The sequence below is a fragment of the Eschrichtius robustus genome, chromosome 15, assembly GCF_028021215.1.
Source record: "Eschrichtius robustus isolate mEscRob2 chromosome 15, mEscRob2.pri, whole genome shotgun sequence".
In the NCBI taxonomy this organism is placed as follows: domain Eukaryota; kingdom Metazoa; phylum Chordata; class Mammalia; order Artiodactyla; family Eschrichtiidae; genus Eschrichtius; species Eschrichtius robustus.
The window spans coordinates 35246514-35274207 of record NC_090838.1 but is presented as its reverse complement, the minus strand read 5'-3'; the positions used below and the strand labels follow the sequence as shown (position 1 = coordinate 35274207).

Genomic DNA, 27694 nt, shown 5'->3' with positions numbered 1-27694 from the left:
GAGTTGAAATCTTCTTTGCAGTTTCTGTGATTACTTGTCCTAGAAGTTTCCAGATTTGAACTGTGTAGCAACCTGCAAATCCAAGAGCTGCAATACCCAGCCCCACAGCTATTGAACTCCTTGCCAGTCCCCGGTCAATGTCGGCGTCCAACCGCCTGGTCGGGGCGGCGAGTACTCAGCATAGCGCAGGCCCTCACTGGCGGTGGAAGAGCTCATATTCTAATTCCACTAAATGTTGCTATGACTTTTGGTAAGTTACTGAATTCTCTCTGGGCCACTATAGAAATAGAGCTAATAACAACCTAAACTAACAAATTCTAGTAGTGATGATTAAAAGAACAAAATGAATATGTGTCTAGAGTACCATCTGAAACACAGAGTTCAAAATTGTTAGTTTTCAGGACTTCCCTTGTGGTCCAGTGGTTAAGAATCCACCTTCCAATGGAGGGGATGTGGGTTCGAACCCTGGTCAGAGAACTAAGATCCCACATGCCGTGGAGTAACTAAGCCTGCACGCCATAACTAGAGAGCCCACATGTCACAACTGCTGAGCCCACACGCCTCAACTAGAGAGCCTGTGCACTGCAACTACTGAGCCCGTGTGCTCTGGAGCCCATGTGCCACACTACAGAGAAGCCCACACGCTGCAACTAGAGAAACCTGCATGCCACAATGAAGAGCCCATGCGCTATAACGAAAGATCCCGTGTCGCAACGAATATCCCATGAGCAGCAACTAAGGCCCAACCAAATTAATTAATTATTAATTTTTAAAAATGTATTAAAAAATTGGGGGCTTCCCTGGTGGCGCAGTGGTTGAGAACCCACATGCCAATGCAGGCGATACGGGTTCGATCCCTGGTCCAGGAAGGTCCCACATGCCGCAGAGCAACTAAGCCTGTGCACCACAACTACTGAGCCCATGTGCCACAACGAGTGAAGCCTGTGCACCTAGAGCCTGTGCTCCACAACAGGAGACGCCACCGCAATGAGAGGCCCATGCACCAAAGCGAAGAGTGGCCCCTGCTCACCACAACCACAGAAAGCCCGCACGCAGCAACCAAGACCCAACGCAGCCAAAAATAAATAAATAAATAAATAATTTTTAAAAACTGTTAGTTTTCCTTCCTTCTCAAAGATAAAGTATTGATGGGTTGAAAGTGTTAAAATCTCTTTTGATATACAATATAGGTTATCACATTTACTGAAATGCAAAGTCTGTGAACAAAAGGCCAGATAAAATAATACTGATTTACAACCAACAGGGCAAAGATATCTTAATTAAGCTTAAAGATTGTACAAAATTAGAACTACATTCAACATCTTGTAATAAACCATAATGGAGAAGAATGTGAAAAAGAATATTACATATATATGTATAACAATCATTTTGCTGTACGCCAGAAACTAACACAACACTGTAAATCAACTATGCTTCAGCAAAATTTTTAAAAAATTTAAAAGACTGCACAAAATTAAAATTAAAATCAAACAAAACACTGTAAAAAAATGTACATTTATTAATGCTTCCTGGATTTGTAAGTCCGTTTTAAAAAATAATGATTTATATCCATTCTCTAATACAGAGGCAATTTTGACACAAGTTATGATCTTCTTTTCCTACCTGTGTCCTCTAGACTTGAAGACAACCACAACTGGCTGCTAAGAAAAACGGAAAATGAACAAGTAAGGCCCTTTTCAGTGCCTAAAATTTTTGTTTATGACTTTTTATCCTATACGTGCAGTAAACACATAGAGTAAAAGTAAGGAGCCCCTTTCTCACATCTTGGACAAAGAAACTGAAGATAATAGGGGAAAGGGTTAGAGAACATCTGAACATCTGGACTGTAGGCCTAGAGTGTGAGTTATGCTATGGGTGCCTGCTTGGATCTCCAGGGAAGGAATATGGCCCCTGGAAGCCCTCCAGGTGAAGATGATAAACGGGTGATGGAGGGGGCCATCAAAGATGCCTCCTACCTCAGCTCCACAACAAAACTGGCCAGATCCAAGAGGATGTTCTCCTCTTAAGTATCCTCTCCATCTCTTTACAAGAAGAATCTCCCATCTATACTGTCTTGTTCTTACCAAAACTTGTTATGAAAACAGTTCTCTTTACTCTTTTATAAAATGTATAGGCAATTGGGGTACTTTAACTTGTGAATGATCACTTCCTAAAAGGATCTGGTGTCACTTTAGAAGCCCCCCTGCTAGGGGTCAGGAGTCCTTCCTGGGTATGTCACCTCTACCACAGCATTTACTACACTGTAGTAAAACAGCCTATGCCTGTAACCCACAGGACTAAGCCTTTCTGAGAGCAGGGACAGTGTCTGGTCACTGCAAACACTCAGAGCATCCAGAACAGCCATCTGCTCATACTGAGATGCTCAGTGAATTACTTACTTAACGAATAAAGAATAAGATATTAGAAGGAGTACAGCCCAATGAAAATAACTGGATTTGGAATTTCCAGTTCTAGTTCTAGAATATCACCCACTTGATATATAATTCTGAATGAGGTATACTGAACACAGCAATAATAATCCTTATCCACCACCATCACTACCATCCAGCTTAATACCACTACAGTAAATATTCGGATTTTCTCAACCTCCTTCCTTCCCTTTGGAGAGATAAGAAAGCTTAAAATTAGTTCCCAGCTTCCCATGCACCCCGAGTTGTGCATGGGAACTGGCATGCAATGTACTGGGAGGCTATGAGACAGGGGCCATCTTCCTGAGACTATTAGCCATTAGCAAAGTTGAAAGTGAGGCTTTTATGCAGCCATGTCCATTCTCCAAGTTCCTAGGTGTCAAGAATGCGGCAGGCATCAGCAGCTTCTTGATATGACTTCTAAAAACCTGGACTGAGGCTTCAGGTGACCATTTTCCAACTTCCTGGCTATGAGGGGCAATCAAAAAAGCATGGTGCTTGCTAGCTTGGCTCCAGAGGGACCAGCTTAGCACGTGGGTCAGTTCTTTGTACTGTTACGGGAGTCCTCCAGGGGCCCAGCCTAGGATATGTTCCTTCAACCATTCCACCATTTGGGAAGCACTTAATTCCCAGTAATAGACCAAATCCAGATTGGTTTCTGTTTCTTTCAGTGACACTGATCCAAAAAGCTACCATTTTCTGTACACCTCATGATCTGCCAGACACTTTATTCATTTAATTCCTACAATAACTCTCAAGACAGGGAGGGTAATAGGTAGAAAGTATTAGTAAGCCCCTTGTAAAGATGAAGAAACTAAGGCTCAGCAAGGTTAACTAATGTGCCCAAGTCTACATGGCTACTAAATGATAGAACCAGCATTAATAACCAGGTCCGACTCCAAAACTCCTTTTTTCACAAGGCCAAATTGGACAAACATAAAATGAAGTATAGTCATATTTATCTCCTCCAAAATAAATTTTAGAGATAAATAAAACAAAGTGTAGAAAAACAGGAATCAGAGGACAGATCATTAGTCCAGCTAGGTAACCTTGGGTCAAGAACTCAGCTATAAAACAGAGAGTTTAAACAGATTATGTATAGGGTCCTTCCAGATTTAAAATTCTAGAGTTTGAAATGCTAATGAAAACATACTTTGGGCTATTCTAAATAAAGACAATATGTAAAGGTAAAAGCACTAGTAGAAACAGAGGTAGTAGTAGGAAGCTACAGAATTCAATATCTATACTATACTTCAATGGAAAGATTTTTTTAATGATAACCTGTGGAAAATTTTAGATAAGCTACTCTGACTACAAAACTGATATTCATTCAACCAGTCATATGAAAATATAAAACATGAAGTCTATATTGTTCCATCCCACAAATTAAGTAAAGCTAACACAAAGCCTTTAAAGAAGCTTAAGAATATCTAATTATTGGAATGCCTCATTTAATAATCAAAAAGCAATGTGACATCAGTTTTAAAGTAGTAATATAGTACTTGCTTTGTTTAAAAAGATAATAGCAATCATTAACATTCAAAGTAACAGATCAATAAGAAAATGTATATCATAAAACATAATTAACTTGCCAAATAATAAACCTCTGTAATATTTACAGTTGATAATAATCTGGTTAATGAGACACAAACTTGCCATAACTACTAACTGTAAAATGTCATTCACAAAAATAAAAACGTTATAAAATAGCAAGAGAAAAATGTCCTTATAAATGAATGTTTATTACTTTTAATGCAGTGACAGAAAATAGATCTTTGTGCCAACTCCAATCAACTGGTAGTAGCTGCCTGGAAAAGACTGAGAAGTTTCTCCAGGGGCAGAGTTAGGGCTCAGTGCCTCAGATTAGCCACATTTGGACCTGGATTCAAAAAAAGGAAAGTGTTGGGACTTCCCTGGCGGTCTAGTGGTTAAAACTCCACGCTTCCACTGCAAGGGGCGTGGGTTTGCTCCCTGGATGGGGAACTAAGATCCCACATGCTGTGTGGTGCAGCCAGAAAATAAAATAAATAAAATGTTAAAAATAAAATAGAGAGAGAGAGAGAAAGGCTGAGGTCTATGCACCTAAATACTTTATAGACTAAGATACAACAGATCTATGGGCTATGTTCTCATAATGTCAAAGTTCAGAAGAATACACAACAGATATCTAGAAATCAAATATGTTTAGCCTTATCCCTACTAATAAAATTTGTGGTCAAAGCACAAAAAAAGGTTCTTCAAATACCAGGGTAACTTTCTGTTGTTGTTTGTGTTTCCCCTTCTCTCTTTAGTATTACCCTTGGAAGTATTACAGTTTCAACAACTGAGCTGAATGAATCCAGAATAGATACAGCTGTTGATCAAATAAGTGAGCTGGAGTATTAAATCAAAGAATTCTTCCAAGCTACATAAAAGGCCTAAGAAATGAAAAGAATGAGATCAGTTAACAGAAGTCACAACTTTTGTTACTAGGAATTCCAGAAAGAGAGACAACAGAGGGACAACAAAGAAACAGAAATCCTAGAAGAAAACATCCCTGAGCTGAAAACAAATTACAGGTCCTCCCTCATTCCAATATATTCACCAAAAACACATAGAATGGTTTACTGAAGTAAGTGCAACATGCAGACATATTCTGGCATGGCATATTCTGGCAAGATTTCAGAATGACAATTCTAAAGCTGTGTTTTTCCAGAGGGAAAAACATGTTAAGAATAAGAAGAATTACAAGAATAAGAATTATATTGACATCAAGAATAAGAATTATATTGACATCAGAGTTGTTATCAACAACACTGGATTCCAGAAGACAATGGAGTTAATTGTTTCAAAGTTCTGAGAGGAAACTATTTTGAACCTAGAATTCTATAAAGAGACAAACTAGCATTAAGTATGATGGTAAGATTTAGAAAGTTCACCACCCACAGACACTTTGTGAAAAAAATTTAGATAAGGGCAAAGCAAAACATAAATGTAGTTCAAAAATAAAGATAGCTTGGATTCCAAAAAAACAAACAAACAAAACCATATTTATTGAGTTAACTGAAGATTTTTTCCACTACACATTAATTTAGCAGAAGTTACTCAATATAAAAAAGGCAAATGATATAAACAGTTCACAGAAAAGGAAACAAAAGTGGCTTTTATAAGAAAGCCACATTTTCATAAGAAATGTAAAATAAAACTATACCAAGGTATCATTTTTTACCTATTAGGTTAAGTAAAGATCAAAAGCCTGATAGTAAACTATATTGGTAAGGGTGGGAGGGAATAGACACTTATTTGTTGCTGATAGGTCTAAACTGATACCCTGTCTGAGGCAGGCAATTTGGCAATATCTATCAAGATTACAATGCATAATCTTTTGATCCCACAACCGCAATTCTAGGAATCTATCCTAAATATAGATGCTGTGCTCATAACATGTGCTAAATGATAATGTACTCTGCAGAACTATTTGACAGCAAAAGATAAAAAACGCAATCCTCCACCAGTACAGACTGGTTAAATTATAGTAAAAACATCAAACTGTGGAATATAATGCAGCCATTAAAACAAAGTACATACAGATATGGAAGGATCTCCAAGATAAGAAAAAAGCAAGGCCCAGGAAAAGTGGTATAGTGTTAACAGAAGTCTTCAAAAGGTGAGCCTGAACACTTCTAAGTGTACAGAAGACATTGTAAGGGATACACAGAAACACATGTTTAAGGAAAACAACTTGTAGATCAAATTCCACATGTACTAGCCTGAGAACTAGCACAGGGTCCTTCTTTTCTCATCTCCACCACTCTTCTCTTACCTCTCCACCACTGTAAATCTTAAAGTACAGCACAGCCCAAGGGAGTAAAAACCACCAGAGCACCAAACAAGGAGACCACTGGTGACAAAACAGGGACACGATAAAGGTATCAGAAATTCACAGAATACGGTTTTGTGTCTTACACATACTTTAGTCACAGCAAAGTGTGGTATTAGAACTGGGGTGTTTTGGCCAATGTTAGCATGTTATGAATTCAGAAATATGTGAGACTGTGGCATCAGATATCTACCTGTTGATCAACTGATAGATATACGAACAATTTATACTTAAAGATTCACTTTTTCCAACCCCTTGATGGTAATCAAAAAATACACCACTCCTGGGCTTCCCTGGTGGCGCAGTGGTTAAGAATCCGCCTGCCAATGCAGGGAACACGGGTTCAAGCCCTGGTCCAGGAAGATCCCACATACCGCGGAGCGACTAAGCCCATGCACCACAACTACTGAGCCTGTGCTCTAGAGCCCATGAGCCACAACTACTGAAGCCCGCACGCCTAGAGCACATGCTCCGCAACAAGAAGCCACTGCAATGAGAAGCCCGTGCACTGCAGTGAAGAGTAGCCCCTGCTCACCACAACTAGAGAAAGCCCACGTGCAGCAACGAAGACCCAACGCAGTCAAAAATAAAATAAAATAAATTTATTAAAAAAAAAAAAAAAAACACATTCCTGAGAAAACAGTCCCAAGATAAAAAAAAAAACAGAGTCTGCAAAAAATGCTGATGGCCTTAGTCCATCACAGCAAGGCTCTGAGCATTATCCAGGAATCTATCTTAGAATTCAGAAGGAGATGGTTGTCTCGGGGATGCACAGTACTCATTTATTAAAATTGGAAAAAAAAGACTGACAGAAAGTATGATTTAGCTGCCTGGTTTTTGTCAATAAGGACTGGCTTTGTCATTAAAGTTTTACTGTTAGTCATTTTCCATTGAATAAATGAAATCCACAGTTCCAACAATCTGATGTAAATATATTTAAATACAGTTCATATTATACTTTATATATCAATTTACATGTCATATATATTTAAATACATAAGTACACAAATGGTATAAGAGCCAAACATTTTATCAGACTTAAATTTAAAAATGCAAAGGTTTATTTATTTATTTATTTTTTGGCTGTGTTGGGTCTTCGCTGTGGTGCGCGGGGTTCTCATTGTGGTGGCTTCTCCTGTTGCAGAGCTCGGGCTGTAGGCGTGCGGGCTTCAGTAGCTGTGGCTCGCAGGCTCTAGAGCACAGGCTCAGTAGTTGTGGTGCACGGGCTTAGTTGCTCCGCGGCATGTGGGATCTTCCCGGACCGGGGCTCGAACCCGTGTCCCCTGCATTGGCAAGGGGACCCACTGCACCACCAGGGAAGTCCCGCAAAGGTATATTTAAATGAACATTATTTCAACTTTCCCAAACCTTTCTGAGTATACTGGTTTAAATAAGGTCCCTATGATGGTTAGTTTTGTGTGTCAAATTGGCTAGGCTATAATCCCTAGTTATTCAAATATTAACTAGGTGTTGCTGTGAAAGTATTTTGTAGATGTGATTACCATCAGCTGACTCTGAATAAAGGAGATTATCCTCAATAATCTGGGGGGGGTCTCATCCAATCAAATGAAAGGTCTCAGGAGCAAAACTGAGATTTCCCTGAGGAAGAAGAAATCCCACCTGGCCAGCTCCACAATCATTTATTTGTTTTGCAATAAATAAATCTCTTTATATATTTATACAAACCAGTTGGAGATTACATATGTGTATAGGATATTATGTATTTATATATACATAAAATCTCCAACTAGTTGTTTATCTGGTAGACCCCTAAGTGATACAATCTATGTAGGTCAAAGAGTAGGAAGTAAAATTAACAGTCATTTGTTAGGTCTTGGTAAAGCCTTTTTATTCTGCTTCTCAAAACATGAGATCATGAATGACTAATGACTGGTTAACAAACCTCTTCCAACTCTGGTGGTTTCAAATTCTCTGCTTTCAACAAGACTGAAGTGGGACATAATTGAATTGTCAGCTGCTAAATCATTAAAAATGACTTTTGATGAAAAACTGCTATATGATTTTTCACATACAACTCAGAAGAACAAAGAGACGCTTGTGAACTCTGAGGGCAGGGACTTCTGCTTGTTCAGTGCTTATCACCAGAACTTAGAGGAGTCTCCATAACATAGTAGGAGCTCAAAATATATTTGATAAACGAATAAATGAGGAAAACGCCACCATTCTCATCTACTTAGATGAAAAAATTTTGTCAGAAACTACACCTATAAACACAAAAATCAGGAACAGAATCAATACCAAACCCTCTCATTCTAGCAACAAGTTACATTAATGCAAGGATTTGTTAACTAAATGAGGTGAGAAGAATCCCCACCCATCTCGTTAAGAGATGATTTCCAGTAAAAATGTATTTTTATGTTTAGTAATTATCAAAATTTTTACAGTATGTGTACTGTAATTATAATAAATCCAAAAGAAATTAAGACTCTGAGCCTTATGAAGTCAAGACATACAAAGTGTTTTAAAATTTTAATTTATGTTTAATTTTTGTTGCAGAGAATAATATGATGATAAAACTTTTCAAGCATAAAATACATTAGGCTAGAATTCTGCAGAGAAAGCAAAATGGAAAAGAGCTCAAGGAGACAAAAGGATCACGTAAAATTTCAAACTGTTCAACAGGAGCTTGTTCATGCTTTTTTTTTTTTAACCTGTGATGGTGGGCAAATTGTTACAATATTTCTTTTTTTTTTCTGGCTGTGCTGCACCACGCAGCTTTCTGGATCTTAGTTCCCTGACCAGGGATGAACCCCGGCCCCCAGTAGTGGAAATGTGGAGTTCTAACCACTGGATGGCCAAGGAATTCCATAGCCATTTATTTATTTATTTACTTATTTATTTTTAATTTTTGAATTTTATTTACTTTTTTATACAGTAGGTTCTTATTAGTCATCAATTTTAAACACATCAGTGTATACACGTCAATCCCAATCGCCCAATTCATCACACCACCGTCCCCACCCCCCGCCGTTTTCCCCCTTGGTGTCCATACGTTTGTTCTCTACATAGCCATTTATTTTTAAATGTCACTATTTGCAACACACTAGATATTATATCTCTTTGCAACTATTTAAATTTTTGATGAAAATTTTAGATGTCAACTTTCAAATGTATAAGGGAGGGACTTCCCTGGTGGCGCATGGGTTAACAATCCGCCTGACAATGCAGGTGACATGGGTTCGATCCCTGGTCCGGGAAGATCCCACATGCTGCGGAGCAACTAAGCCCATGCGCCACAGGTACTAAGCCTGTGCTCTAGAGCCCACGAGACACAACTACTGAGCCCGTGCGCCTAGAGCCCGTGCTCCGCACCAAGAGAAGCCACCAGAATGAGAAGCCCGCGCACTACAACGAAGAGTAGCCCCTGCTCGCCGCAACTAGAGAAAGCCCGCACACAGCAATGAAGACCCAACGCAGCCAAAAATAAATAAATAAATAAATAAATAAACTTTTAAAAAATGTATAAGGGAGTGAAAGTTGTTTAAGTTATTATGGGAAATTCTAGAGTAAAAAATATTAAAACCACCATACTGTGCCATCATTTTTGTAAAAAAAAAAAAAAAGTTGGGGGAAAATATGTGTATACACATATGTATGATTTCCTTCTATGTACATTGATTTTCTCTGGAAAAGATACTAGAGACTAGTAACAATGATGATCTATGGGGGAATACTGGGTCTTCGGAGACCTGATGTGGAGAGTTTTTGCACTGAATATACTTTTGTACCTTTTAAATGTTGACATATTCAAATATTACCTTTCTAAAAACAAAAAGTTTTAACAATTAAGTAAAATAAATAAAAATGTGAAGGTGACCACTATAAGACTACAAATAGGATGGATACCTTCCTGACAAATAGAAAATCTGATAAAACCAACACAAGGAAAGGAAGGAGAAAACACACACACACAAACACACACACACACACACACACACACATATACATACACACAGAGGAATTAAAATATAATTAAATATAAAAGAATTAAATATCCTGAGAATTCCCTGGTGGCGCAGTGGTAAAGAATCTGCCTGCCAATGCAGGGGACACAGGTTTGAGCCCTGGTCCGGGAAGATCCCACATGCCGCGGAGCAACTAGGCCTGCGCGCCACAACTACTGAAGCCCGTGCACCTAGAGCCGGTGCTCCACAACAAGAGAAGCCACTGCAATGAGAAGCCCACACACTGCAATGAGGAGTAGCCCCCACTCGCCACAACTGGAGAAAGCCCGCACGCAGCAATGAAGACCCAACACGGCCAAAAATAAATAGACTAAATAAATAAATAAATTTCTTTTTTAAAAAAGCCCGTATCAATCCTAGCTGAATATAACTAACTTTAACTTTTAACTTTTTTATTACTTCCAACTTTAATCTCTAATTTGGAGGAATTAGGGAAACTATTAAGAGCTTTTTTTTTTGTTTAATTTGTACATACCGAGTAACTTCCATGTTCCCAAAGTTACAGTGAATGTCAGCAAATGTGTTAGTCAACAATACAGACATAGTTTTTGTTTTATTATACTGCATTTAGTGCCCTCGTTCTTAAATGGGTACTAGTCTACACCCCAAGGACTCCTTTGGAAAGGGTGAGGTGGTGGCAGTACTACCACAATGGGAGCAGTATTAACATTTCATAGATGGAAAACAAGGATGTTAGATACCCCATAGATATATAGGTATAAAGCAGAGGACAGTCCATGATTCATATGACTTTGAAATGTCCCTCTGGACATTTATGTAAGTGAAAAACATGATTCTGTTACCTGAGACTAGAGCTAATTCCATTCTATGTATGAGAACACAAAATATTTGGGGTATGGTTTTAATATACCATATTATATTATGTGTGCCATGATATAAAAAGAGAAAAGACTGTATTTTGTTTTGTTCAAAACTTACCAATAGTACCATTTTGAAAAAAAATCTCAGGAAATATTAGAGTTCCTAGTACAAATTATCAGTCTAATTTATAACCGCTGCATTGCTAGTGATTCTATGCATACATGCAAACATTTCACAATTTCGTTACAGCTTCCACTATTGTCATGCCTCAGCATTTACACATATTGAAATACAGTATATATGATCCTATTATATATATTATATTATATTATAAATTTTTTCTCTTTTATATTGCAGTTAGAACATAATACTGAGTTTTAGCTTTGTTTTTCCATTATACGTATAAGTTATACTATCAATAAATTTCACTTCAGAATAATAAAGAGGGCATTTTTCCTGACTTGTGCTCAAAGTGGCCAAAAATCATTTATAAGGAGTAAGGCATTGGGGCAAAATCTCTTCATTTAATCAGTCTGTCAAAAGAAAATGAAGTTTACTTAAAGAAAACTAATAGTTCATTAAATACTTTTAGTTGGCAGTCATAAGCTTAAATATTGATTTTAAACTGTCACTGAAAATATCCCATAACAGAAAAACCTATTATGATCCTATTCCAGTTATATCGTCTATTGTTGAGTTACAAATCATCCCAAAACTTAGTGGCACAAAACAACCATTCTACTTTGCTCACTGATTCAGTGGGTGAGGAATTCAGACACGGCACAGCACAGAACTCTTGCCTTTGCTTCACAATAACTGGGGCCTCAAGAGGAACTCAAATGGCTGAGGCTGGATCAGCTGGTGGCTCCTTCAGGCATATGTCTGGCACTTGGGCTCAGATAGGACCATCAGCCTTAGCACCTACAAACGGCCTCTCCACGTAGCCTGGTTTTCTCACAGTATAGTGGCTGAGTTCCAAGCAGAACTATCCTGAGAGCAAACATTCCAAGAAAACCAGGTAGAAGCTTCATGGCCTTTTCTGACCTAGCCTTGAAGAGTCACACAGCATTACTTCCACAATACTGTGTTGGTCACAACCCCACCCAGATCCAAGCGGAGAAGACATGGACTTCATCTATCAATGGAAGGAATGTCAAAGAAGTTGAGGACCATGTTTTAAAACACAACAGATAGATAGATAGGTAGATAGACAGATAGATAGATAGATAGATAAACACACACCACAGACTCTTTTCAGCCAACCAAGATGCTAAAACAAAACAACTGGTAGCCCGGCTGTTCTTCAAATTTGTTCCCTTGGTAAATTTAAAGCTACAAACACTTGTGGAGCAACTATATATATATAATGAACGAGACACACGAAGGCTGTAAAGATGATCAAAACCAACGTTAAAGAACTTAACACTGGGCTTCCCTGGTGGTGCAGTGGCTAAGAATCCACCTGCCAGTGCAGGGGACACGGGTTCGAGCCCTGGTCCGGGAAGATCCCACGTGCCACGGAGCAACTAACCCCATGTGCCACAACTACTGAGCCTGTGCTCTAGAGCCTGTGAGCCACAACTACTGAGCCCGCGTGCATAGAGACCATGCACGGCAACAAGAGAAGCCACCGCAATGAGAAGCCCGCGCACCGCAACGAAGAGTAGCCCCCGCTCGCCGCAACTAGAGAAAGCCCACGCGCAGCAACAAAGACCCAACGCAGCCAAAAATAAACTAAATCTAAAAAAAAAATGTTTTTAATAATAAAATAAATAGAGAGGAACAGGCAACGATACATTACAGACCTCATGACAGAAGTACACCATGCTACCCATGAAGTGATCTTGTACCCACACCCCACAAAAATAAACCTAGATTCGATCCTCTAGAATCTGTATATAACTATCCATCTACAGAGAAGCATGGTAAAGGACACAAGAGAGATGCAATGAACGAACTCCAAGCCAAAAGAAACTCAACAGGATTAACCACCTGCTATCTTCAACAAAATACTGAGAGAGAGAATATGAAATAATATGTATCTGTAAATTAAAAGACTGAAAGATGTCCACACAAAAACTTGTACAGGAATGTTCATAACACCATTATTCATAAAAACCAGAAAGTGGAAACAATCCAAACGTCCATCAACTGATGAACGGATAAACAAACGTAGTACATCCACCCAGTGACAACATTAAGCTATAAAAAGGAATGAAGTGATCTCTTGGTTATTAAGTAATACACTGTTTAGCCTCCATGTATTTGTGTTTTTTACAGTTTTCTTCCTGTAACTGATTTCCAATCTCATAGTGTTATGATCAGAAAACATGCTTGATACGATTTCAATTTTCTTAAATTTTCTGAGGCTTGATTTGTGACCCAACATGTGATCTATCCTGAAGAACGTTCCATGTGCACTTGAGAAGAAAGTGTATTCTGCCACTTTGGGGTGCAATGTTCTATAAATATCAATTAGATCTATCTGGTCTATTGTGTCATTTACAGCTTGTGTTTCCTTATTTATTTTCTGTTTGAATGATCTGTCCATTGGTGTAAGTGGGGTGTTAAAGTCCCCCACTATTATTGTGTTACTGTCCATTTCTCCTTTCATGGCTGTTAGTTAGCATCTGCCTTATGTACTGAGGTGCTCCTATGTTGGGTGCATAAACGTTTATAATTGTTATATCTTCTTGGATTGATCCTTTGATCATTATGTAGTGTCCCTCCTTATCTCTTGCAACAGTCTTTATTTTAAAGTCTATTTTATCTGATACGAGTATTGCTACTCCAGCTTTCTTTTGATTTCCATTTGCATGGAATATCTTTTTCCACCCCTTCACTTTCAGTCTGTATGTGTCCCTAGGTCTGAAGTAGATCTTTTGTAGATGGCATATATATGGGTCTTGTTTAAAAGATGCTCAACATCACTAATTATTAGAGAAATGCAAATCAAAACTACAATGAGGTATCAACTCACGCTGATCAAAATGGCCATTATCAAAAAAGCTAGAAACAATAAATGCTGGAAAGGGTGTGGTGAAAAGGGAACCCTCCTGCACCGTTGGTGGGAATGTAAATTGATACAACCACTATGGAAAACAGCATGGAGGTTCCTTAAAAAACTAAAAATAGAACTACCATATGATCTAGCTATCCCACTACTGGGCATATACCCTGAGAAAACCATAATTCAAAAAGAGACATGTACCACAATGTTCACTGCAGCAGTATTTACAATAGCCAGGACATGGAACCAACCTAAACGTCCATCAACAGATGAATGGATAAAGAAGATGTGGCACATATATACAATGGAATATTACTCAGCCATAAAAAGAAACAAAATTGAGTTATTTGTAGTGAGGTGGATGGACCTAGAGTCTGTCATACAGAGTGAAGTAAGTCAGAAAGAGAAAAACAAATACCATATCCTAACACATATATATGGAAGCTAAAAAAAGTGGTTCTGAAGAACCTAGGGGCAGGACAGGAATAAAGACGCAGACATAGAGAATGGACTTGAGGACACGGGGAGGGGGAAGGGTAAGCTGGGATGAAGTGAGAGAGTGGCATGGACTTATATACACTACCAAATGTAAAATAGATAGCTAGTGGGAAGCAGCCACGTAGCACAGGGAGATCAGCTTGGTGCTTTGTGTCCACCTAGAGGGGTGGGATAGGGAGGGTGGGAGGGAGATGCAAGAGAGAGGGGATATAGGGACATGTGTATGCATATGGCTGATTTGCTTTGTTGTGCAACAGAAACTAACACAGTATTGTGAAGCAATTATACTCCAATAAAGAGCTATTAAAAAAAAAGGAATGAAAGAATTCATGCTATGACATGGAAGAAACTTGAAAACATTAGGCTAAGTAAAAAGAAGCCAGACACCAAAAAACACATACTGTATGATTCCATTTATATGAAATGTCCAGAAAAGGCAACTCTACAGAGAAAGAAAGTAGATCAGTGGTTGCCTGATAGCAATAGGGGAGAATAGGGAGTAACTGGCCTCTTTTTGGGGTGATGAAAATAATCTGAAATTAGTAGTGGCGACGGTTATACAACTTTGTGAGTATCCTGAAAACCACTAAATTGTGCAATTTAAAAGCATGGATTTTATGCTATGTGAATTATATATCAATTATTTAAATGGACAAGAAAAAAAAGACAAGAGTCTTACCAACCAATCATACTCAACTTATTTGGATCCCAATTTAAACAAACTATAAAAAAGAAAAAATATTCTAAAAGAAAAAATGTGAAAACTAGATATTCAAGGACAGTAATGTTTACACAGAATCCTAAATGATCAATGGATGCTAAAACAAATGCATTAATGTTTGACCAAAAACAAGATATTTACATAGTTGCCAGGTACCTCCCCCAAAATAACTTACTGGATACAAAGGAACACCACCTTTACCAAGTCATCAAACTTAATATCACCATTATTAAGACAAACCCAATTACATGGGTTTGTCCTAACGGATTCAGAAGGACACATCATCACCTGTATGCCATCCCTACAAAAAATACATAACCTGAATCTAATTATTAGGAAACATTACACAAACACAAACTAAGCCACATTCAACAAAATAACTGGCCTGTTTTCTTCAAAAATGTTAAGGTCAAAAAACACAAAGGGACTTTCCTGGCAGTCCAGTGGTTAAGACTCCGCTCTTCCACTTCCGGGGGCAAGGGTTTGATCCCTGGTCGGGGAACTAATCCCGCATGCCGCATGGCGCGGCCAAAAAAAAAAAACAAAACAAACACAAAGACTGAGCTGGTTCCATATCAAGGATACATGACAATAAAATACAATGTGTGGGGACTTTCCTGGTGGCGCAGTGGTTAAGAATCCACCTGCCAATACAGGGGACACGGGTTCGAGCCCTGGACCAGGAAGATCCCACATGCCATGGAGCAGCTAAGCCCATGCGCCACAACTACTGAGCCTACGCTCTGGAGCTCGCGAGCCACAACTACTGAGCCCGCGTGCTGCAACTACTAAAGCCTACGTGCCTAGAGCCCATGCTCCGTGACAAAAGAAGCCACTGCAACGAGAAGCCCGCGCACTGCAACAAAGAGGAGCCTCCACTGGCCGCAAACAGAGAAAGCCCACGTGCAGCAATGAAGACCCAACGCAGCCAAAAATAAATTAATTAATTAATTTAAAAAAAAAATACAACGTGTGATTCTGGATTTTATCCTAGACTAAGGAAAAAATATTCAGCTACGCAGAACACTGTTGAGACATAAAATTTGAATAAGGATTGTGAATGAGACAATAGCTTTGTGTAAATATTAGGGTTCCTGAGATGTTTACTACACTGTGGTTATGTAAAAGAATTTTCGTATATTTAGGAAAACCACTCTAAAGTCTCCAATTTACTCTCCAATGGTTCAGGAAAAAAATATATATAATAAAGAATATATATATTATATATATAAAAAATGACAAAATGTTAATTGCTGAACCTGGGTAAAGGGCATACTGGAGTTCCTTGTATATTCTTGGCATTTCCTGTAAGTTTGAATGACACCATATTTTTCAGAAATACATTCTGAAATATTTACAAATGAAAAAGTAAGATTTCTCTGATGAGCTTCAAAATAATGGGACAAGTAGGGGTCTAGATGAAATAACTGGTCATGTAGTAATAACTGTTAAAGTAGAATAATGGAAACATCAGGTGTATTATACTATTCTCTGTACTTTTCTATGTTTGAAATTTTCTGCAATAAAAAGTTTTAAAGAAGTCCACAATGAGGGACATCCCTGGTGGCACAGTGGTTGAGAATGCACCTGCCAACGTAGGGGACATGGGTTCGAGCCCTGGTCCGAAAGATCCCACATTCTGCGGAGCAACTAAGCCCGTGCGCCACAACTACTGAGCCTGCGCTCTAGAGCCCGAGAGACACAAATACTGAGCCCATGAGCCACAACTACTGAGCCTGTGTGCCACAACTATTGAAGCCCACACACATAGACCCCATGCTTCGCAACAAGAGAAGCCACCTCAATGAGAAGCCCGCGCACCGCAAGGAAGAGTAGCCCCCACTCTCTGCAACTAGAGAAAGCCCGCACACAGCAACGAAGACCCAATGCAGCCAAAAATAAAAAGATAAAATAAATTTATTAAAAAAAAAAAATAAGAGCCACCCACATCCAGGACTCTAGTTTTGAAATGTTTCTAATATATGACACTCTCTACATTTAATCCCCCCTTAAAACCTCTTTATAAAGCATGAACCATTCAGGCAATTTTATTTGCCCCATGTGAAGTTTTAGTCAATACAAAAACAGAAACACAGTTGATACGTCTAACTCTACTGTACATGGACATATAGTTACCGTTGAGAGTAAAATCAATAAATAATGGAAGAAAACAGGTAAACGTAGATAGAAGTAATCTACCCAAAGAGGTGATCTACAAATCACGGAGAGAGAAAAACCAACTGACATTTGTTAAGCACCCCATTATAAGCCATTCCTTAGGTCATTTAAGCTTCACATCAATGCTTGCATAATTTTTCCCTTAATTTTCTTTTTCTTTCTTTTTTTTTTTTTTTTTAAGATTTATTGATTGATTGATTGATTGCTATGTTGGGTCTTCGTTTCTGCGCGAGGGCTTTCTCTAGTTGCGGCAAGCGGGGGCCACTCTTCATCGCGGTGCGCGGGCCTCTCACTATCGCGGCCTCTCTTGTTGCGGAGCACAGGCTCCAGACGCGCAGGCTCAGTAGTTGTGGCTCACGGGCCCAGTTGCTCCGCAGAATGTGGGATCTTCCCAGACCAGGGCTCGAACCCGTGTCCCCTGCATTAGCAGGCAGATTCTCAACCACTGCGCCACCAGGGAAGCCCTTTTCCCTTAATTTTGTTTTTAATTTTTTTCCTTAAAGTATACAATTTTAGATTTTTTTTTTTTTTTTAAATTTTTGGCCACGCTTCGTGGCCTGTGGGTTCTTAGTTCCCTGACCAGGGATCGAACCTGTGCCCTTGGTAGTGAACACACAGAGTCCTAACCACTGGACCACCAGGGAATTCCCACCTTTTTTAACTGTGGTAAAATACATATGATTCCAAATGGGGACTTCCCTGGTGGTCCAGGGGGTAAGACTCCGCACTCCCAATGCAGGGAGCCCGGGTTCGATCCCTGGTCGGGAAACTAGATCCTGCATGCATGCTGCAACTAAGAAGTCCACACGTCCTGCACGTTGCAACTAAAAAAGATATTGCATGCCGCAACGAAGATCCCGGGTGCCACAACTAAGACCCAGCGCAGCCAAAATGAATAAATAATAAATAAATAAATATTTACTTTAAAAAAGAGGTGATTTTTTTCAACCTCATTTTACAAATGAGGAAAATGCAGATGAGTGAGAAGTTAAGACATTTTCCTAAGGCAAGCAGCAAGTCACCAACCAGAATCTGAACCCAGGTCTTTCTTTAAACTGCATGACTGCCATTATATAATTTCATTGGTTCTTAAGTTTCTTAAAATTTCATTTCTCTGAGTCAATACTAAGAGCCTCATCAATTCTAAACAGCCTGATTTTCTACATTTACAAGCCTAAAATAGACAGCACCAAAAAAGGCAGCCATGCTGAGACCCTCCATGAACAGTCAGCAGACGCCCAACCATCTTTACACCTCACTACCTTTGCAACAACAACTTTAGAAGCTACGTTAGAAGCTAAATTAAATCCAAAAGTACATGAATATAAATGAGACATTTTATCTTTCTTAAGTTTATGTTGCAAATGGTGAATAAAATCCAAATAATTTTGCATAGATACTTTAATAACACACTGAATTTCTAGATTTCAGGTATAGCTAAAATAACTGATTAGTATGTCATTTTAAAAAGCAATACTTTGGTCTCATACATGAAGAACAAATATGATTACCCTGAATCTGTGAATATATAATTTGTAAATACTACAGAATAACCCATATCATAATTAACACTTTCTCTACAAAAATGGAAAGAAACTGAAAAACTCTATGAACTACAGCAGAAAATATAGTAGGAATTTAACTTATGAGACAGACAACCAGTGGGGAAATCATTCTCAGGTAGACACAGAACAAACCTGTGTGCCAAGAGCCTCCCTTCCCCCATTACCAGAACATTTCAAAAGCTTCAGGAACCCCAAGACCAGAGTTTGAGACACCACGGTATTAAACTGAAAAATACATTTACATATGGTCCTAGTCTCATTACATATTTTGTAGGACAAAAATGGCTTTCAAAATAAAGTACTTATACTTCTTTCTTAAAATTTAGATCACTTTTTTATTGATTGTTTTTTGTTTAAAAAAAAAATCAAAGGGGCTAAAATATGTCAAAGCTGTTGACTGTGGGGGTGGGGAGAAGCACACAATGAAGATTAAACTACAAAGAAATGCTCAGAGTTGCTATCTGCAGGAATTTTTTTCCATATCTATCACACTGCACTTCTTTCTTTAGCACACTTTTTTTTCCACACATACCTAATACTATAAATATATAATAAATACTCAGAATTTTAAAAACTGTAAATACAACCCAGTTGTTTTAGAGAGGAGGGAAAAAGAAGTCCTCCAAAATACCAGTGAAGTATAAATTTCCTCATATTCAAACCTTCAAACCACCATGGAAAATTGGAGATGGCAAAACACTGCTCCAATTGTCCGCTAAAGCCTATGTGCAAAGACTTCTATTTCAACATTTTGACTAACTAATAAACATACGTTGCATCCTAAAAAATATATACTAAAACCAAGAACCACCCAAAAACCTACTCCCATCTAAACTAAGAGGAAGACAAATGGGAAACCAAAAAGCTATAGGTTACATAAAGTACTTTTCCTCATATCATGGAAAACAAAAGACTCAAAACACATTTTAATTTTCCAAGAAAAAGACAATTAACTTACTAGCATGCTTGTCTGCAAGCATTATAAGCGTGTTGGAAATATCTCGTCGTCTATAAAAGCACACTACTTTTGCTTCCACGTTGCCAGTTGCAGTCTAAGAAATAAGAAAAATAAAAGTCATCTATACTGAACATTAGATTCAAGTAGTTTATAAAACAAAACTAGAGACAGCATAATTGTAAGATCACTGTCATTTACTGTGCCAACCACAACTGCAGGATAATCAGAGAGCTTAAAAATTCAAATAAGGACAAGTAACATTTGTAAAAGTTCTAAGTGAAACAAATGTCAAACATAAAATAACTCACTGGCATCAATTAAAAATTAAACTAAAGTGATCAGAGAGCTTTAATGACTAAAGCCATAGTTAACTCTGATTAACCTTAAGAAACTAATCCCCAAAATTTAAAAAGCCACAACGTAACTTAAAAGACAGTTAAACATAGTCCTCCAAACCCTCTTCCTTAGGCACAGGCTAAGTGCAAAATCACCCAGCCCCATCCTAAACACCCTCACGTTCGACTGATGGTGAAGCTCTGCAGGTGCAGGGCAGTCAACATGTGAGGTGGACCAGATAACTTGGAAAAGCATTCTCAGCCCAAGGGAGTCCATGAATCCGTAACGGTCAACATTCTTAGTAGTACTTAGTTTACCTTCACATATGAAAGTATTAAAAACCTTGAGTTATGAACACTGAAGCTCTTATTTCTTTTTGACTACAGTCTAGAATACAATCAATATTCAGTTAGGCTGTAATTTACTGCAGCTGGGGCCCAGGCTCCCACCCTCCTATTCTTTATGAATTCTGAGAGCTTTCAAGGTCAATTGTTCACTACAAAGTTCATTGTAAAAACACACAGATTACAATAAAATGCTATTGTGATTTCCAATTTCAAACAAACTTGAGAACAAATTTTCAGAATTTCTCTGGGCTTACAGATACACTCAGACAAAAAGAAATAAGTATATGTGCTGCAGTAAATTTGTCAGTCTTATGAAGTTCAGCAGTGGCAGTATTTTAAAGTGAGAAATCATCTTGTAGAAATATTGCCCCTTAAAACTGAAATCATATTACATCCTAACCAAAGTGCTTCTATATTTCACAATACTGTGATCAAATACATCCTCCAGAAGTAATGATCCAGCAATCTGCTAAATGAACAGGCCAATATTCCTATGTAAATAAAATCTATCAATGACTTCAATTATCAGTGCTTTATCATTTTTGTCTTCTTGAGACAAAAGCATGTTAATGGATGACTAATAAGAAAATAAATAAATAAATAAACATTTAAAAAAAAAAAAAAAGCATGTTAAAAACCCAAAGCAAGAGTTTTAAGGCATACGTGTTTTTTTTCTACCTTACTGGTGAGTTCCTCCAATAGGGATACTCTGTAAAGCTAATTAAATTCTTATTTAAACCTGCTTGGGGTGGAGGGGCATAGTTCAAAATAAATATTCTCTTCTGAACCACGTACACACTTGGCTATTAGGTAGTTTACAGTATTACTCTTCTCTACTGTACACACACACACCCTCCCTTCGAGCATTCCTCTAAAGTTGAGCTACTAAAATTGTGGTCCAAGGCCCAGTCCACAGCTGTTACTATGTAATGAAATGAGTACAGAAATTAAATGAATTATAGTATTTGAGAGTTAATTTTATATCTATTGAATCTAACAATGAAAAATGGGGCTTGCATTTTTATAAGCCTACTTTAAATTTCATTTTTCTACTCTCATTTTTAAATTTTACAAAAGCAGTCTAAGATATTGAAAATTCTTAAAAATCCTCCACCACAAATAATTTAAGAAGTATAGCTCTGAAGACCTAAGTTAAATATTTTGTATATATAGAGTCACCAAATTTCTTGTGTGCGAAGGCTTCCTATGTGCCCCTGCACAAGCTAAGCACCACGGATGCATGGTGCCTGCCCTCACCAAGCCTCCGCTCCAGCAAAGATGCCTGTCCACGTGTCATCTCGTCTCCAATCTTCCAAAGCCCAGCTGTAATCATGTCCCTCACCCAGAAACCTTCACCGGTTCCCCACAACTGAAGCATAAGAGTAAAACATTCCTGACAAATTCCCAGCACTACTGTCCTTTATTCCTTTCTTTTCCCCTCCAGACTTCACTTCTGCATGGAGGCAGGAAGTACCACCTGTTGAGGGAAGAACAGAAAAAGCTTCAAGGAGGAGGAAAGGGGGCAGAAGGTCCCTAGCTAGCTAGGAAAGAAGGAAAGGAGTCCAACAGGCGAAGCCTGGAGGACTGAGTAGTCTTAAGAAAAAAGAAGGACCTGAACAAAACCCACAGGTGGGAAAAGTGGAGACAGGTATAAAGAAGAACCTACAATGAACAGCAATTTCTTTCCTGTGTTCTTTTCTCCATTTAGGTTGCAGCCTCTTAAATCTCTATTCTGTCAAACACGTTTAGTAAAACATCCTCCAGCAATAAGGGGCTTTAAGTCAACCTCATACTCACGTCCATTTCTATCCCAGACTTAGAAAGTAAGTACATTATTAAAAAACAAAAAACCAAACACTTTCCATTTTGGAAAGTCCATGGTCTGCTCGAACTAAAGAACAAATGGAAAAGAACTTCCTTTTCCCAATTTCTGTCCTTCTTCCCAACAGATCCTAAATGTCAGGAGGGGTCTTAACTTGGGTTCTATAAAAGGGCTTTGAAGGGATCTCCTGAAATTATATGTAAAATCTTGCATGTGCAAATATAGATTGGGGTGGGGGACAAGATTAGATGCTCAAAGAAGTTAGTGGCTCCCTTCTCCCCACAAAAAAAAGACCCTAAACATTAAAATGAATCTCAGAACAAATTGGATGGCTAATAAAACATACAGAATATGAAGAAACATATAAATTATACAACGTAACACACCAAAAAAAAATCAACAGCAAATAACATTAAATTTATCCATAAGCACAACTTCCAAAACTTCCTGAGACTGTATAACTGCTATGCACACAAAGCCTTATTTCAACATGTGTGCAGACTAAATCTTTAGAAGAGCGACACCCAAGCTAGATAGTGACTAAATAAAATTTACCGTGAAGCTGTTTTCTATTTTAACTTTATATTCTTCCTCCAAAAGATCATCATCACTGTATCTGAGTACAGTTTAGAGGAGAGGAAAAAAGGGTATGTAAAATAAACAATGTCGGTGAGAAGCGGCTGCAGCTCCGGGCAGTGGAGGCAGGAACTCGAAGGCGAGCAGGGTCCGGGCGGGCACCATGGCCGGGGTCACCACCACCGAGGCGGTGAAGCGCTGAGACCCAGGTTCTGCAGCTGCAGGCCGGTGACGCGGAGGAGAGGGCCGAGCGCCTCCCGCGGAAGTGGAGGGAGAAAGGCGGTCCAGGAACAGGCTCAGGCTGAGGCGGCCTCCTTGAACCGCAGGATCCAGCTGGTTGAAAAGGAGCTGGACAGTGCCCAAGAGCGCCTGGCCACTGCCCTGCAAAAGCTGGAGGAAGCTGAGAAAGCTGCTGATGACAGCGAGAGAGGTATGAAGGTTATTGAAAACCAATCCTTAAAAGAGGAAGAGGGGCTTCCCTGGTGGCGCAGTGGTTAAGAATCTGCCTACCAATGCAGGGAACACGGGTTCAAGCCCTGGTCCAGGAAGATACCACATGCCGCGGAGCAACTAAGCCTGTGCACCACATCTACTGAGCCTGCGCTCTAGAGCCTGCGAGCCACAACTACTGAGCCCGTGTGCCACAGCTACTGAAGCCCACGCGCCTAGAGCCCGTGCTCTGCAACAAGAGAAGCCACCGCAATGAGAAGCCCGCACACCACAACGAAGAGTAGCCCCCACACACCGCAACTAGAGAAAGCCTGCGTGCAGCAACGAAGACCCAACACAGCCAAAAATAAATAAAATAAATAAAAATTTAAAAATAAATAAATAAATTAAAAAGAGGAAGAAAAAATGGAGTTCCAGGAAATCCAACTCAAAGAAGCTAAGCACACTGCAGAAGAGGCAGGTAGGAAGTACGAAGAGGTGGCTCGTAAGCTGGTGATTATTGAGGGAGACTTGGAAGGCACATAGGAGCGAGCTGAGCTGGCAGAGTCCCGCTGCGGAGATTGATGAGCAGATCAGACTGATGTGGCAGAACCTGAGGTGTCTGAGTGCTGCTGAAGAAAAGTACTCTCAAAAAGAAGACAAATATGAGGAAGAGATAAAGACTCTTACTGAAAACTCAAGGAGGCAAAGACCCGTGCTGAGTTTGCTGAGAGATCGGTAGCCAAGCTGGAAAAGACAATCGATGATTTGGAAGATAAACTGAAATGCACCAAAGAGGAGCACCTCTGTACACAAAGGATGCTGGACCAGACTCTGCTTGACCTGAATGAGATGCAGAGCACCCCAGGCCCACCCTGCCGCTGCTCCTCCCTCTGACCCCGACTCCGATGAGGCCAGCCTGCCCGAAGCTGACCTTTAAACTGACGGCTGATCTTTAACTGGAAGGCTGCTTTCTCCTTTCACCACGTCTCCCACCCCCACCCGTGTCCTTTTCGCCAAACTGTCTCTGCCTCTCCCCAGAGATTCCATTTGGGCTAGAGGCTGAGCATCTTTGGGAACAACGTTTAAGGGAATGTGAGCACAATGTCAAGTGTCTTGAAAAGCATGTTGTGATGTACACATTTTGTAATTACCTTTTCTGTTGTTGATGTAGCAGCCATTTGTAAAACACTCCAGATAATTCCATAGTTCTGAAGCAGCAATCTAATCCCTTTCTCACTTTTGGAAGGTAACTTTTCAGCTTAATGCATATTGCCCTCTCCGTAGAGGAGGGGAAAAGGTATGGGCCTGCCTTCCTGAGAGCCAAACAGCCCAGAGAAGGACTCCATTTTCGGAAGCCTTATTGCTCTGTAAAAAGTACCTGCCGGGCTTCCCTGGTGGCGCAGTGGTTGAGAATCTGCCTGCTAATACAGGGGACACGGGTTCAAGCCCTGGTCTGGGAAGATCCCACATGCCACGGAGCAACTAGGCCCGTGAGTCACAACTACTGAGCCTGCGCATCTGGAGCCTGTGCTCCGCAACAAGAGAGGCCGCGATAGTGAGAGGCCCGCGCACAGCGATGAAGAGTGGCCCCCGCTTGCCGCAATTAGAGAAAGCCCTCGCACAGAAACGAAGACCCAACATAGCAATCAATTAATCAATCAATAAATCTTTAAAAAAAAAAAAAAAAAAAAGTACCTGCCAAACCAGAAAGGTGATTCCAGAAGGAGTTAGCCAAAAAAAAAAAAAAGAAAGTGCTGTTCAGGTTTTCAGCTTTACGGTATCTTTGGGCAACTTTTTTTTTCCATCAGAAGTGACCAGATGAAATTAAGATGGTGAGACCTCTGAGACCAAATCCTTGTCCCAGCTCTACCCCATTCCCAACCACTCACAGAATGGATCATGTGCCCCTTATTTTGAGGTGACCACTTATTTGCTCTCCCGCCTCCTTGAAAGAAAGGAAAGAAAATTATGTTCTACCACTGATTTAGCCATATGAAATTCATCTCATCACCCTTTTCTGGGTCTGAAGCTGCTGTCTCTAAAACTGCCATCTCATTGTGTGTTGTATCAGTTAGTGCTGGAGAAATCTTGAATAGCTTACGTACAAAATTGTTTTTAAATTTTATATTATTTTGAAACTTTGCTTCTTTGGGGTTGGGGCACACTGGTCACCCCATCTGGCTGTGAGAGCTCTCTACAGTCTGGGCTGGCAGTGTGCTGATCTTTTAAAGTTTCTTTCCCTACCCAATCTCCCCTTTTTGGTGAGGTTTCAGTGAGGTCAGTTAGGTGTGCACCCTACAGCTTAATTGGCTTAAAATGTACTCCCCTTTGGTGTGGTCTCTTTGGGGGCCAACTGGGGAAAGAAAAAACAATAGTGTAACTGTTTTGATACTGAACATTGATAAATGTCTTTTTGAAATAAAGAACCAGTCCCTCCAAAAAAAAAAAAAAAAAAGAGAGAGAGATAAAACAATGTCGAACTGTATTTATCAACCAATATATTCAGTTTTGCACCTAAAAGTTCTAGGGAAAAAAAATTGAGACAAAAATCTATTTCAGGACTTCCCTAGTGGTCCAGTGGTTAAGAACCTGCCTTCCAATGCAGGGGATGTGGGTTCGATCCCTGGTCAGGGAACTAAGATCCCACATGCCACAGGGCAACTAACCCTGCACACTCTAGAGCCTGCGTGCCGCACTACTGAGCCTGTGCGGCACAACTAGAGAGCCCGCTCGCTGCAACTACTGAACCCATGCGCACTAGAGCCCGCTCGCTGCACTGAAAGATCCCACATGCCACAACTAAGACCCGACACAGCCAAATAAATAAATAAATATTTTTTAATCTATTTCTTTAATTTAAAAAAAAAGAAAAAATACTGTAATTCTGCTTTCTAACTGAGCAAGTAACATTTCAAATAGGATTTAAAAAAAAAAAAACAGGGACCTTCATCCTATAAAAGTGAATTTTCTATAAAAATAATGATTGATACCTTATCCTAGGAATTTTGTTAAAAAAACACATCCTATTTCTTTTTTTCTTTTTTGGCCTCGCTATGAGGCTTGCAGGATCTTAAGTTCCCTGACCAGGGATTGCCCCTGGGCCGCAGCAGTGAAAGCACCCAGTCGTAACCACTGGAACACCAGGGAATCCCAAAACACATCCTACGTATTCAGAAGAAAGTTAATAAAATAGGTTAATATCCCTTCTCTTAGCTTATCAATTAGAATATATCAAATGTTGGGACTTCCCTGGTGGCGCAGTGGTTGGGAATCCGCCTGCCAGTGCAGGGGACACGGGTTCAAGCCCTGGTCCGGGAAGATCCCACATGCTGCAGAGCAGCTAAGCCCATGCGCCACAACTACTGAGCCTGCACTCTAGAGCCAGCGAGCTGCAACTACTGAGCCTGTGTGCCCCAACTACTGAAGCCCGCATGCCTAGAGTCCGTGCTCCACAACAGGAGAGGCCACCGCAATGAGAAGCCCATGCACCGCAGTGAAGGGTAGCCCCTCGTTCGCCACTAAAGTAAGCCTGCGTGCAGCAGCAAAGACCCAATGCAGCCAAAAATTAATTAATTAATTTTAAAAAATAATAATATATCAAGTGTTCTTAAATTCATTATTTGGATTTTCTAATCATGTTAAATTTCCCCACTTAGCCAACTTGACCTCTGACCTGCTCAAGGCCTTTCTGGAACTCCTGTGGCCCCTCTTCCCAAGGCTACCTCCTTCTCATCCTTTAGGCCTCAACTTCAATGTCCTTAAAGTCCTTCACTCCCTATCCAAAGGAAGCAACCTCTGTTATTCTCTATGTCAAGGCTCTTGCTTATTTCCTTTCTAGACATTAACACCATTTATCGCTATTTTCTTTACACCTGTTAACTCATCTTTTCATGTGTCTCCCTCATGAGAACGGAGACCCTGTGTGGGCAGAGACCATGTCCATATTGGTCACTGTTGTACCTGAGCCTAGCATAGTGCCTGCTACATAACAAGTGCTCAAGAAATATTTGTTTAATTAATTACTTAAAGTGAGATCTCTCACATCCCTCCAGAAATAAAGGTCCTATGTAAATATTTAGTAATTAATTAGCTTATCGCAGTTCCTTTTTATCAATACTCCATCCAAACTGCCACTCTCTGAAATTATAGAGACTC

The 27694-nt window shown here is 39.6% G+C and overlaps 1 protein-coding gene and 1 pseudogene across 6 annotated transcripts in view; one reads left to right on the top strand and one right to left on the bottom strand.

The window, feature by feature from the left end:
• The window catches only part of MTA3 (metastasis associated 1 family member 3), a 155343-nt gene that overhangs the window by 123195 nt on the left and 4454 nt on the right, over window positions 1-27694 (bottom strand). For all 6 annotated transcript variants that reach the window (XR_011076632.1, XM_068564747.1, XM_068564749.1 and 3 more), the window contains exon 3: window positions 20027-20120. Coding sequence is in view for 5 of the 6 variants with exons in the window: in XM_068564747.1 (XP_068420848.1) it covers window positions 20027-20120 (94 nt within the window). In the remaining variant the exon portion in view is untranslated. The remainder of the gene's footprint in view (window positions 1-20026; window positions 20121-27694) is intronic.
• On the top strand, window positions 23256-24538 carry LOC137777317 (tropomyosin alpha-3 chain-like; annotated as a pseudogene).